Source organism: Pangasianodon hypophthalmus, chromosome 25 (assembly GCF_027358585.1).
Source record: "Pangasianodon hypophthalmus isolate fPanHyp1 chromosome 25, fPanHyp1.pri, whole genome shotgun sequence".
In the NCBI taxonomy this organism is placed as follows: Eukaryota; Metazoa; Chordata; class Actinopteri; order Siluriformes; family Pangasiidae; genus Pangasianodon; species Pangasianodon hypophthalmus.
The window spans coordinates 12,461,690-12,476,941 of record NC_069734.1 but is presented as its reverse complement, the minus strand read 5'-3'; the positions used below and the strand labels follow the sequence as shown (position 1 = coordinate 12,476,941).

The window sequence follows — 15,252 nt, the reverse complement described above, 5'->3', positions numbered from 1 at the left end:
TAAAAGTACAGAGATTGCCAAGCAGGTCAAGGGCACTGATTCTGAAGGAAGATATTTTTTATAGGGTCACTAAAACAATCTTGAAAAACAATTACTTTGGAGCAACTTTTCAAAAGTACTGTACTGAAACGACCAAGTAATTGTACACTTTGTTCCTGAGTTTGTTTTGCAATGTCATTATACAGACTGAAAAAAATGCAGTGTTATTACAGCGAATGAAATAGTTTATCTATATATACAGTATATTTAAACATAGCTTAATTACAATTTAAATACAATGAAGTTATTAGGTATTGTATTAAACTGTGCATAAAGTGTTAACACTAAAAGTATGTACTTAATATTAAATATACTCTAAGTAAATGCACTTTTCTTTTACAAGGTTGGACACTACTATTTTAACGGCGGTGCTGTGACTGGACATAAACTTTTGTGTATTGGCCTGTTCTCAGCTGGTTCTAGTTGTTTTTTCATTCTCTTTCTCAGTCCACTCTTTCAGTCCATATGGTATCAAGTGTCTCAGTCAAAGAGGTATTGTGTGGATCTGTGCACTTTTCATCTCCAGCTAGTCCCGGCCACTCTCCTCCTCATTCGTACTCACATGCTCCAATCAAGAACAAGTCTTAACGTGAGCAGCCTAAACTCCACCTCTTTTTATCAGACATAAAGAGGAGGATGGATCAGAACTAAGGAGATGACAAACCCGTACATGTGCGGACCATCAAAGTGCACAATTTAATGAAGTCTGCTCTAAGGTTTGGATTTTATTTTATACTATAGAAAAAGTAGGTTACATTTAAATAGCATTTGAGTAAGCATAAAAAGTCTTTTTTTTTTTTCTTAGAAATTGTGTCAGAAACACTCTGTTTCCCTAATTTACCATTCATGAAATACAATGTGAAGCCAAGTGAAATGATTAAATACTAGGTTTCCTTTAGTAGTTTATTTAGGTCTTTATTTTGTTCCAGATTCATCTGCAGTCATTTATAAAAGGCTTATTTCTGCACCTTTAACCATAACATAGACATTTCATCTGTCACAGAGGTAAGTATGTAATAAATTAAATTGTTAATAAAGAGTAAAGATGCAAAGACATAGGTTAATGAGTGCTAGACTGAAGTTGAGTTCTGTTAAAGTTTTTTTTTTAGTTAAATTTCAATCTGACAATTTGCTTTTGACGCAAAAAAAAAAAAAAAGATTTGCTTTGGAATTGTCTGTTTTCTATCATTTTAATCTATTTTGCATTTATTGAATAACTTTACACTAATTGTAAGAAATTGTTATTTTCCTGGAGCTCATATTTGTTTGGATTTTGGAGGGAAAAATCTTATAGAAGCAATACAATCCTTTTTGTTGTGTGAAGCTCTCAATATTTCATTTTATTTCAATAATAGCAGTTGGTTAAAACCTGTAACCTGTATGCATCATGCCAACAAAACCACACTAAGAATTTTGTTTTTAGAGTTTAATGATAGTCATTTAAAGGCACATTGTACGATAACAGATGGGGTGAGAGTGGTTATAAAGTCATAACTGAATGGCAATTAGGCAAGATATATTGACACAGGAGGCAATGCTGACCGCTTTGATGCACATTTGCTAACACACCATTAACATTTTACTTTATGTCAGTCAAAAGTACCTGCAAAATATTGCTTTCCAGGAAAGAGCACTACTTTATATAACATCAACAAATTGGTTTCAAGGACAGATAAAAGAAGACACATATCTGTAGTACAGTATATACTGTTTGATTAGCACACAAAGTTGGATTTGTATATTTGCTGAATATGTGATGAAAAATAAGACACATATCTGCAATTTCTACACAGCATACGCGATGGATAAAATGGACAATGGTGGCATCACAGATAATACAGATTCCCAAAACAAACTGAACACGGAAGTCAAAGCTACTGTTCTACAAAAGGATGTGAGTATGTTGTTGGGTAGGTGTGCAGTGGAGGGAGAGAGAATGCGACCTTGCTACACAGTGGAATGTTAAATATTTTCTCATAGCCGTTACTTATTTGCCACACATTTTACCTCCTCCTGTTGAATTTTATCTGTTTCAGGATGTCCATTTTGCTGATAACAGCACTTCTTAAAAGTGTCACAGTGACACTTAAAGTCTGTGTTCTATAAAACCATTAAAACAAATACTAATACAGTACAACTTATTTAGCTTGAATATAATAAACAACTGCTATACTTATACACTTTGAAGGATCTGTGTGTATTCCATTATATTATCTTCTCTTGTATTTTAGGATCGATTTTATTTATTTATTTTACTTTCTGTATCTGTAACTTTAACTGTATTTAGGTGGGTCTAGTAAGTGGGATCTGCTTGATCGTGGGGACAATGATTGGCTCGGGAATCTTCATCTCTCCCAAGGCTGTGCTGGAGGAAACAGGAGCAGTGGGACCATGCCTGTGTGTGTGGGCAGCATGTGGTGTGCTGGCTACTCTTGGTTCGTAAATAGACATGGACCCAGTCTACTCACCTTAAAGTCCTTAGCTCTCCTTGAATGTTCTTCTTTGTCCTATTTCCAAATCCTCTCTCCTCTCTTTCTTGCTCCCTAGCTTATTTTTTAACATGAGAAAGGTTGTACGGCTCTGGAGGGGTAACCCAATGGCAGTTCTGGGGTTTGAACTAAAAGCATTCCAGTCACTATGGCAGAGGCTTGAAGGTTCCACTTTCATTCCACTTAATGCATTTATTCTGTTTATACATGAGAAGATCTTGCTAATACAAGCCATGAGAAAAAAAAATTATCTTTCTATTGTGAGAGGGATTAAAAGTAATAATTTAGCCTTTTTTTTTTTAACCAAGATAGTTAAACCAATAATTAACCAAGTTGCTTAATATTAGTTGTATACCAGTAATACAAATCAATAAATTAATCTCCGAAGTCATTTTTACCTTCGAGTCAAGGGTTCCAGCTCCAGTGTACAGAGGTAGAAAACAGATAGAAAGCTATTAAATACATATACAGATTGCACACATAATGCGATCAAAACAGATACAAATAGAGAATAGGAGGTGAATAGGAGGTGCACTATTAGTTTTTCTTTTTCTTTTTTTCTTGGGTTGAGTCTAGAGGTGTACATCGGGACTGAGATCCCACAGGATACAACAAAAAATCTCATGAGCAGTAGGTTTTTACTTGGGCACAAGAAAGGTCAGTTATGAAGCTTGCAGGACAAAGAATGATAATGTTCATTAAACTAAAAGTGTGGCATTGAATTTTCACTGTACATTCATTCATCCTTAGTAAGTACTTAGCCAGTTCAATTAAGCTACTAGTTTATATTTTGGGAACCACCTAAATTTAAAAAAAAAATATTGTGTGCAGGTACAAATACAGTCCAGGTCTCTAGTTGAGATCATATGAAATCGAGTGATGCTGAGGAACTGTTAGAGCCAGAAAACACAGACCATGCCACATGACACTGCTGGCATTTCTACCTCTGGGATCTTTTTCCAGTGTTTTCCTGTGTTCCTGGTAAATGAAAAGACACCCTATTAGACCATGCCCACTTCAGGATTAAACCCAAATACAGATCCAGATATGGATACAGTAACAGACTGGCACAGCAAAGTGATGTTCCAGCAAATCAAAGCAGCCATGCAAGCAGTGTGAATCAAATCACAGCCAAGTGCATTATACTTTGTCCCCATGTTACTTCCTTATATAAATGAAACTATGTTGTAATATAGTTAGATTAAATAGTGATTAAATATAATTAAATACTGTTTCCAGCCTCTTGTACTGATATAAACCAAATAAAAAATATGAGCTTCAGAATTGTATCCAAAGTCCTATGGCTGCCAGTACTTAATATACAAACTGGTCTGCCTATTAAGAGTTTTCTGATATTGATGAAACTGACAGAGAGAACTACTGTGGTTGCAACAAACTGTCAGACATGTTGGACTTACTGGTCCTCGCTTGAGCTAATACTGTTCAAGTGAAACAAGCTTACATTCGAGGTAAGAATGGCATGTAACTGAGACAAGCCTCTGCTGTAGGTAATGCCACTATGTGTGCGTTACTCCCTGCAACTGTCTGAATATCACGACAGGTACATCTGAGGCCTGAATACCTATGTGTGTGCTTTCACTATTGCAGTATAACTTTGCTTTGCTTAACCCATCTTTGAATAAAGCCCTTTCAAAATAACTACAGTTCTACAAAACAGTAGCTACTTTAACATACATTAAGTGTGCATAAAGTGTGCATTTGGCATTTAGATGCAATCATTGCATGAAATCACACAAATCCCAGCTGCAATATTACCCAACCTATTCTTTAGTTTCACAACTTCAATTAATTATTGTTACTGATCATATTATGTGGTAGTTTTGGCAGTAATATAATGTTCGTGTATGTTGCATTTGTTAGTTTAAAAAGCCAAAGTTTGAATAACTGCAAGGGCACAGTTAACCCACTTTCTTCAAATAGTCGCTAAGCTGCAGAGATGGAGGGAGCTGGTGCAGCTTGTTAGAAGCTTTACACTGTAGCCAAACTTGGTCATGGGATTATAGAGTAGAGGAACATTGTACAGACGTTAATCACTTATGTTCAGTTATTCAGAAGCATTCAAGCACTCCACAAAAGTCGCCGAGGTGAAAAATCCTACTGCAGCCCTGAGAAAAATCCTCTTTAGTTTAATACATTAAAGCCTTACCATAATGCACTCTTTGAACCCAATATGCACTCTAAATGGTACACAGTGGATGTATGTGTTTCTGTGCTAACGTGCATGTGTGTACAGGGGCTCTTTGCTATGCTGAGCTTGGCACCATGATAACAAAGTCAGGTGGTGAGTACCCGTACCTGATGGAGAGTTTTGGACCCATTCTTGCCTACCTTTACTCCTGGACGACCATCTTAATACTGAAGCCTTCATCATTGGCCATCATTGCCCTCAGCTGTGGAGAATATGCCTCTACGCCTTTTTACCCAGGGTGCACCCCGCCTGTGATTATCAGCAAATGCCTGGCTGCTGCCTCCATCTGTATGTGAGAATCAAGAGTGCTACTTTATTCACTGCTAAAGTTACATTAATAATAATAATAATAATAATAATAATAAATGCAAAGAATAATATATATAGTATAAATAAGCAGTTATATTTATTATAATAGCCTATATTTTATTTGAACTTATTTGTTATAATGAAGTACAATTTGCAAATGGTGTACAACCAAGTAAACATGTCATCATATTAAAATCATATTAATTTAAAGTGATGTCCTAAAATGATGGACCACGTGGTTCACAGAATATACAGCATGAATTAAAGATAACATTAATTGTATAATAAAGTTGTATAAGGATAAAGATGTAATATTTCAGTAATAAAGTTGTAGTATTAGGCTATCTGCATGAGGATGTTATGGGAAGAATAGCAGTACATATCAGTAATCTTTTTGTATTTCCTTATTTGTGCTCTATATTCCTCATTTTGATGCATAATGATAGTCTGCTGTTACATATACCCATAATTCAAACTTCTGTCTCATAATATTAGTCATTGTTTCTTAAAATAATATCAGTTCATCCTTGTAGTAAAAATTAAGACTTTATTTCTTAATGTATTAAACCTTTTATTCATTCATTCATCTTCAGAAAGTGCTTTATGCTGAATCAGGGTCATGATGAAGCCAGAGCCTTTCAGGTCTGAAAAGAGCCCAAATTAACTCAGATCTTAGAAAAAGGAGACACATTTTTCTTCTTTTTCTTGCTCTCTGTGTAGGAAACAAAGTTGATATACTGGCATTATCCACTCCATAATCCCCCTTTCCCTCTCCCTAACTTTGCAATATATCTCACAATAAAAATACTTCTGCAAATCATAGACACACTGCATGCACTTACTCTTCGCCTTTGTTTGCAGAAATTTATTTGATTTAATTCTGATTGTTTGCTATAAAATGTAGCAAACAATCAGAATTGGCAACCCTGAAAACAAACAGACAGGCAACCCTGTCATTAACTGTCTTGTCCTCTGCTCCTCCCCCTAACATGGGGCACCATGATTCCCGCCCCAATGGGCCTCTATTAGCGCTAGTTGCAGTTCCCATTGTTGACCATTAGGTGCAATAATAACTGGGGCAGTGAGCATGTGTTCTCATGATTGTGCAATATCAAGAAAGGCAAGCAAATCAATAGAACATCTGCTTATATCTTTCAAATAAAATTTTTAAAAAATATTTGGTCACTAAAAAAGAAGTAATTAGTATTTCGACTGAATTTAAAATGTAGATACTTTTGAATGAGGACCTTATGGAGAATATGGAATATTATGGAGATTTATGGAGATTATGGAACATTTGTTGAACAGCTGATAGATATATGGAGTTATGGATGAGCCACCACTTGCTAAGTAGAAATCAGAGAACCTGGAAGGAACCCATGCAGACACATGGAGAACAAGCAAATAGATTTTTTTTTCATTTAGGTCAAAATATACTTCATTTTAATGGCACAGAAACTTCTTCCAGAATTGCATAAATTAGCATGTGTCTCATGCAAATAATATGCGTACACAGAATAAACTAGTGTTTCATGTAAACGATGTGCAAATCTGAGCTTGCATTGTGCATTACACAACAGTTTCATAAACCCAACAGGGAACAGGTCATAGTTTGATCCCAACACTCTATCCTTGTTTCACTGCTTTTTTGATGAATAATTAATGTTGTTTCTTTTTCTTTGTATCATCAACTTTCGGGATGAAATTTAATGAGCATAATATTATTCTAAACAAAACAGTGGTTCCGCATATTTATGTTCTTGTGTGACCTCTCTCTCTCTCTCTTTATCTATTTAACAGTGTTGCTTACAGTTGTGAACTGCTTAAGTGTGAAGCTGTCTAGCTATGTGCAGAATTTCTTCACTGCAGCCAAACTACTTATCATTGTCATCATAGTGGTTTCAGGCATCGTTATGCTGGCCAAAGGTTTGCACTGTGCTACAAATGACACAAATGAACTGTGATTAAATGAAAAGTGATTAGTCCTCAATCAATAAACACTAGACATAATATTGCAACAAATGGTATTTTTTTACTTCTTTTTTGTAGCGTAAATTAATGGGTAGTTTGCAGTAGATTAAACCTTTGCTGATATAAATATCTGTCAATGTCTTCTCTTTCATGTTCTTGTTTTCAGGAAACACACAGAATCTGCAAAATGCATTTGAAGGAGGAACAACTTCATTTGGGGCAATCGGACTTGCATTTTACAATGGTCTTTGGGCGTATGATGGATGGTGAGTCGATTTATTACATTCAAGCAACCATCATGTGCCTATCACCACCATACACACCAAATAGATGCCATCAATACAATATACAATACTGTCCAAATTTGTATGTCTATTTCAAATGTCTAGTTGAGTTCATTTCTATAGAGCTACTATTAGTTCATTTTATTTTGCTAGGTAAAATTAAATAGGCACGAGAATACATAATTTACATTCAGAATTCACGATTACAAGTGTTTTAGGAACATTGATGTGTCACGATTTGAATAAAAAATGCGTGACATCACAACAATTTAAATTAAATGTTTTGAATTGAATATTCAGATGTATTTCATTTTTGATTCTCACAAGAATTTCTCCAATTAAAAATTAAATGAACTATATAGGGTGTCTCAAAAGTCTCCATACATAGAGGAAATTAACACTTTTTAGCAAAATGTAAATTTATTTACACAACTTCCCCTACATGATTGACATTTCTTTGTAAACACACACAGAGTCGTCTCTCCCATCTGTGGCTCCCAGTTTGGCAACAGTGTCATGTGTGCGTGCCATGTTTCCTGTTAGAGTCCATCGCAAACTTGAGACAGATTCCCGATCCAGCCATGAGAATGATTTCAATACGTTGCTCTTTTGTCAAAGGCATTGTTGAAGGCTATCTGAAAAAAAATATGTAATATAATATAAGTATGAAATATTTTAGAAGACATTTTGCTAAAAAGTGTTTTATTTCCCCTATGTATGGAGACTTTTGGGATACCCTCTATTATAATAAATAGAAACTAGACACAGATGTTACATTCTAACTACTGGGCTGGTAGCAGAATCAATTCTTTACCTTCTGCCTTCTACAGGAATCAGCTGAACTTCATTACAGAAGAGCTCAAAGATCCATATAGGTGAAGGTCATATCAGTGCTTTGTTCTGCACTACACATATGTATTTTGCATATACTGTACACCTGATTTATAATGCAGACATCCATCATTTTTATTCATTTTTGTGACCTAGAGGACATTGTAGTGTATTCATCTTCACAGATTAATTAGGTGAAACACTAACAGTGCACACTAGTGTCATATCCATAAATTGTGTGATCATATTGTTTTCTTATTTTTTCAATTGAGCATTTATTAAAGCTGTAGGCTGATCATTCTGCACCATGTGTGGGATTTTTATAAAATTATCGCCTTTGCATTTTTGGTTATAATGATAAAACTCTTCTGCCATCTTGACAGGAACCTTCCCTTGGCCATTGTCATCGGGATTCCTTTAGTGTCAGTGTGCTATGTGTTGGTCAATATTGCATACTTTAGTGTATTGACACCTACAGAACTACTTCAGTCTTCTGCTGTTGCTGTGGTGAGTATAGTTATTAAAGAGATAAACAGTTTACGAAGCAATCTGATTTTGACTGTAACGTAATTATTGGAGAAGCTGGAAAAAGCGTGGTTTAGTACTAAAAGTTTCCAGAAAAACAGTCAGCAGAAGTCAGTCATCAGCTTTGCACACTTCTAGCCTCCTATTTATCAAGAATCTGTGTATAATCCTCCTTAATGTCACTTAAGCAAACTATTTTTAAAAGCATTGTGTGCTACACAGACCTTTGGGGACAGAGTGCTGTACCCATTGTCATGGGTGGTGCCGTTGTTTGTGGTCTTCTCCACTTTCGGAGCTGCTAATGGAAGCTGCTTTACAGCTGGAAGGTAAATTTGATTATGCATCTATAAATTTTATTAAAATTCAAAATAATTTGGAAGACTTGAGAAGACTTAAAGTCTGATAGGCTGCCATTCTGGCCATGAGAGTGTCAGATTTCTGTGCCATTTATACATTTTCACTACAGCATAAATATCTATAATACACTATTACTTTGAGGCCATTTTATATCACTTTCCAAATTTATGCAGACAAAAACATTATTTGGATAATTATTCTACTTCATGTTTTACTTTTTTCCATTTGGGTAGACCACATTTTCTTTGCATTTATGTGTATTTAGGTATTTCTGTGTTAGTCAGGTATGTGTTTCTCCTGATTCTTCCAGTCACTTAACAAGTTAACCAAACACACTTCTTTCACAGTCTCTATATGTCGAGATATGAAATGTTCAGCATTTTGGAATGAGATACAGAACAAATATCAGTGACTAAAGTGCATTTATTTATTCATTCATTTTCCTTCCTTTGTTCCTGTTGAGGGTTGTGGTGGCACCAGGCTTAGAAGGTCAGCCTAGACAACTCTATCCCCGGCCACAGATTCCAGCTCCTCCTTGGGTATTCCCAGACATACTCAAGCCTACTGTGAAATAAAATATCTCCAATAAAATATCTCCAATTTCTCCCCTGCCCTGGGGTCTCTGTCCTTGACGTACTTGATACAGCTCCAGAGTGAGCTGACCAGGGAAACATCCTTGTAAGATGTCCGAACCACCTCAACTGGCTCCTCTTGACTTGAAGGAGCACCAGCTATAAATCAAGGCTATCTCAGTTTGCCAAGATCCTCTTCCTATCACAGAGCGTAAGTCCAGCCCTCCTACTGGCAGGAAATCATAATCTTTTGGTCACTACCCACAGCTCGCATCCATGGGTGAGGATAGGGACACAGATTGACTGGTAAACAGAGAGCTTTGTCCGAAAACTGAGCTCCAATTTCACCATCACACCTGATCCATTTGTCAATCTCAAGTTCTCTTGATCCTTCACTCATGAATAAGATCCCAAGGCAAAAACTTCTCCACCAGGTGCAAGGTTTCTCCCCTCATGTGAAGGAAGCATCCCATTCTTATGGACACAATTCTCACTGCACTGATACAGACACTGGATTGTATGAAGTAGAAACCCAGATACCCTGTACCTCACACAACAACTGTCGAGGCACATGAACATAAACTTCTCCAAATCCACAAAACAAATGTAAACTGGATTAGCATACTTCCATGACCCCTCGCAATGCTGTGCAATAGTAAAGAGTTGGTCCACTGTTTCACAGCCTGTGCAGAAACCGAATTGCTCTTGCTGAAACCTAGGTTCAACTATTGGATCGAGTCTTCTCTCCAGAATCCTGGCATAGACTTTTCCTGGGAGGATTAGGAGTGTGATTCCTTTTTAACTGATACACACCCTCTGGTCCCCTTTCTTAAAAAAGGGGGCACTGAATGGTTTGCCAGAACATCTATGAGGCTACCTGAAAGTCTTTTTCCAATGTCTCTCCAAACTCCTCCCATGCCTGAGCATTTGCTTCTGCAACAACCCTTCTGGCTCCTTTATACTTCTCAATTGAATCAGGAGATTCCTCTGTGATCATAACTCTGAAGGCCCCCTTCCTCAGCTTGAAGGCTTCGCTCACCACTGTGATCCACTAGGGTTGCCTCCATGACAGGCACAGTCTTCTGGCCACAGCTTTCTGCAGCTGCCTCTGTGGTGGAGGATTTGAACATGGCCCATTCAGACTCAATGTCCCCAACCAGTTAAACTTGTGGCGATTAGTTGTCAGCTCTGCCCTTGCTTTACCCGACTGTCCAAACTGTATGGCCTCAGGTCTGAAGATGCTATCACAAAATTGATCACTTACCTTTGGCCCAAGGTGCTTGGGCACCAACTACACTTATGAGCAATCTAGTTTTCAAATAGTGTTTGTTACTGACAAATCTGTGGCTTGCACGGAAGTCGCTTACATACATTTCACTGCTGTTCCACTCAATCATGCCCTTCCAAGTATCTCCATCATTCTCAACATGAGCACTTGTATAAAAAACCTTTAGCCTTAAGAGTACTTTTAAAGGGGTGAGTATTTAGGAGTGTTTCAGATGTGTCTCAAACTGTTAAAAGTCATGAAAATTGGCAGCACTTAGACAGGAAAGTGTGTCCATGATCTTCTGTGCTCAGTTCTGCAATTGACTAATAATGCAGAGCTCATAAAGGCATTTCTGGTAATCATAAACTTATCATACTTTTTTAATCACAAATTTAATTACTAATCAAATTTCTCCATCTGTAACAAATAATGACTGTATATGTGATCATCTGGCTAGCTCTGTTCATTTGATCTCAAGAGTTAAAATATGATGCACAGTTCAGTTACACAGTGTTTCTGTTATATAAAACAACATATCAGTGCCTTAATGTCTTACAGTTTCAGGACCATTATAGCAAATTGATGTTCTTTGGTGTGTGTGTGTGTGTATTGGTAAGGCTGACTTATGTGGCTGGACGTGAAGGACACATGGTGAAGATTCTTTCCTATATCAGTCTGAAACATTATACCCCTGCACCAGCACTCATCTTTAATGTAAGTCAATGATATAAGGGATGCATTTTATATTGCCAAATTGATTTTTTGCTCTCTATATATTTTGTTTATATTTATTTGCTTTTGCAAAGATGCATGCATAACCTACCATATGTAGACATTTATACATTATATCTTTGGCATTTGGCAGACACTCTTATCCAGAAATTAATTATAAAAATATATTTATCTAATTTGTACAACTGAGCAGCTGGTTAAGGGCCCAGCAGTGGCAGCTTGGCTATAGTGGGTTTAGAAATCACAACTTTCCAGTATAGTAGTTCAACATCTTAACCAATGAGATAGCACTGCACTTAGGCATATTTATATATTATAAATATATAAATGTGTGTTTGTGTATGTGTTGCTCTTGTATCCAAATCTAGGCACTTTTGAGTGTCTGCTATGTAATTCCAGCAGACATCAACTCTCTCATTAACTACTTCAGCTTTGCTCAGTGGGCTTTCTATGGGCTTACTGCCCTCTCTCTCATCGTCATGCGCTTCACAAAAAAAGAGTTACACAGACCTGTGAAGGTAAGAGTGATTTTCAATGTACATTTTCAGTCCTAGACATAAGCTTTTTTCCCCACTCATAGTGGTTCAGTTTATGGCTTTGTTTAGTCTAGGTCCTTTATTGTCAGTTCCTACATGACACAACTGGTACAAACAGAAAGAGGTAAAGCTAAAGAGGTGTAAGAAACAGAAAGAACTTTGTGAATACTGGGTAACATATTCTATGAAGTCCATATCACCTATAATTCTCTGTTTTGTGATACAAAGCCCTATAAACCTTTTTCAAAGTTTTTATTTATTATATTCTAATAATTTTATTTATTATATTTTTTTACTTATTATAATCTCTAATTCACTTTGTAATGTTGGATGCTGTCTTTTGTTTTGATATTTGAGATGTACGTAAGTACATTTCATGGTTTCATAAGTAGATTCTCCCTTTTCTAACTTACTTTAGAAATGTATGGTTTATAGTAATTATAATAAGAAATAACATATTAGTTAAAAATGGTCACATTAGCAGCATAATGATCCATAGGCAGGCTAAAGTGATAACCAAACTGTCTTATCAAAAGTGCCTGATAAATGAAACCAGATAGTTCCAGATGTTTGTCCCTCACAGGTGCCCATAGTTATCCCTGCTGTGGTGGTGGTTGTTGCCTGTTACCTGGTTTTGGCTCCAATCATTGAGAAACCTGAGATTGAGTATCTGTACTGCGCAGTGTTCATCTTGAGTGGACTGATTATTTACTTTCCCTTTGTGTACTACAAGTTTGGCTGGACCCGCAAAATCATGAGTGAGTAGACATAACGCTATTTATATAACACCAAGTATTAATTTCTTCTTTAAAGGTTCATTAGACAAGATTAGGCAAAGTTTATCAAGATTAGTTCTCTAACCGTAAAGTGGTCCTGCCCATGTCCACAAAGCTTGGGCCCCAGGATCTACAGTGGCCTGTAGAGTAGACATCAACTAGCATGATTAGCATGACATCACTTTTGAGCTAGGCTGTTTATTTATTAAAGCATTCGCCTACTTCTGTATTTAGATATAGATGATAAAAGTAGCTAATGTATGTTGCACAAAAATAGACCTCACAAAGGATAAATCATCTATCTATAATTATTATCGTTACATAGGTACTTTGCTTGTTACAGAGGCGAGTACTGGCGTCTCCAGTGTGTTGCTGGCAGATGTTAGCATTTTATGCATTTCACTTTAACCCACTCCACCATTCACCATTCGCTTGAAAGTTATAACACTATAAACATGCGAAAAAATCGGGTCGTATTGATTAATGAGGATGGTCAAGAATCCCTTTGCTGCCTGTTTTTGTTCATAATGAGTTTTCACCTTGTTTTCAGCTGAACCTAATGATGTTAGCATTGTTAGCATAACACCGTTAGCATAACTACATGGGAGTTATCTAACATTATATACAGTTAAAGGTGGTTCCTCCAAAGCATTGCCTTTCCTGGCTCTCCAAATGATAAAAATGTATTTACTTGATTCATTATATAAAGCAGGCCATTCAAACAGTTCCAAGCTTTATACAGATCGAGCTTTATACAGATACAGACAGTTTACAGACCTGACCAGGAGCAGCATCACTAATTCTGCACCCAGCTTCATTCCTTTTACCAGTAATAAATTACTCCATCTTGGAAAACCTTTCAGCCATATGATATACTTGTGCTGAGGCCATGGCTTAAACAATTTTTTAAATCATATTCTACGTATTTTCCAGGCTATTTGTACAAGTAAGAAATAAAAAATCAACAATTGCACCTTTAATGTAGAAATAAATAAATGATTTTATAAGCAGAATATTAGATTTGCTTGGCTTTAAATGTCTACTACACAAATTGTGTGAGTGGTGCTGAAGATGAGAGCAGCAAACATCTCAACAATCCCATAAAATAAAATTAATAAGTAATAATATGCTAGCATATTATTTATTTAATATAAATGTATTTATATTATTTATTGTACACAAAAGTAGTACATTTTGTCAGCTCACTTCTCTTTATACAGTATGACTTAGCTAATTATTCTGAAGCATTGTATTGTACTGTAAGGTAAAATGGAAATTGCGAATGTATAGCACATGTTTTTAATCTTTAAATATTCACCTGCAATATTCTCAGCTCCCCTCACCATGCATCTTCAGCTGCTAATGGAAGTTGTACCACCAGAGAAGATAGAGTGAAGAATATCATCAATAAAAGGACCAGATACTATCATCCGATGACTGATTAGTAATAATATTGTTTCAGACTTTTAAAAGGGAATCATTTAAAAAGTTATGACGCTAACTGCCAAGGCATTTTTCTGATTAGATTCATGGGCCTTATTTATCAATCTTTTAGTAAATTTGTGTGTAAATGTTTGCATAGGCTAAACTGAAGAAAGATTTTCCACTGGATTTACAGAAGTTTCAGAAACACAGATTTTTTAATATTTGTTTTATGTTGATCATACATAAGGTGCAAAGCTCATTTGCATTTCAAGATTCAAGATTCAAAGAACTTTATTAATCCCAGGGGGAAATTGCCTAAATTTAGTGATGCCCATAAAACTCCAAAAAAGTTCAAGTGCACAGAGGGCTGGAGACACGAGAAGACTACTAAACAGGGAAAGATAAAGCAGAAATGCAGAAGTGGAAGTTATTCTGACTTTTTAATGCCAAAAAAAAGCAATGCAACAGCACCAGAACAGGTCAAAATCTAGAGACAAATTTCAAAAAAGGTGAATTAGGTGTCAATTAAATGAGGTGAAAAAAAAAATGGACGAGAAAACAGGATCTACACTGTACCCAGATGATCATGGACACCAAGAATGTGACACAGGAAAACTGCTTTAAAATTTTAAAATTGTCTCAGCCAGTCTGCTGAAAGTGTTGCACAGAAAGAAAGACGTGCTAAATCTTCTGTCAGATGTGGCATTTGTTTACGACTTATGGCTATGCGCAGACAGACCAGCATAACCCCCGCTTATACAGAGGCTTTTTGTCTTAATTTATGGGTTTGTGTTTCTTTATTTTTCATATTTAATGAAATGCCAATACTATAAAATGACTGCTTTTCACAAATTTTTCTAATGGTACTGTTAGTCCCTGTCTTGGTGAGCTAGCATGAGGATATGCTTTTGATAGAGACTCCAAAGCTCT

At 36.2% G+C, this 15,252-nt stretch overlaps 1 protein-coding gene across 1 annotated transcript; it reads left to right on the top strand.

Moving 5' to 3' along the window:
- The first annotated feature begins 616 nt into the window (after positions 1-616).
- Positions 617-14,927, top strand: slc7a9 (solute carrier family 7 member 9). The gene is made up of 14 exons (XM_026946724.3): positions 617-755; positions 969-1,044; positions 1,833-1,933; positions 2,327-2,474; positions 4,783-5,025; positions 6,847-6,972; positions 7,184-7,283; positions 8,132-8,176; positions 8,516-8,639; positions 8,880-8,983; positions 11,471-11,567; positions 11,954-12,103; positions 12,705-12,879; positions 14,231-14,927. The coding sequence occupies exons 3-14, from the start codon at positions 1,841-1,843 to the stop codon at positions 14,290-14,292; spliced, it is 1,467 nt and encodes a 488-aa protein (XP_026802525.1). The 5' UTR covers positions 617-755; positions 969-1,044; positions 1,833-1,840; the 3' UTR covers positions 14,293-14,927.
- The last annotated feature ends 325 nt before the right edge of the window (positions 14,928-15,252 follow it).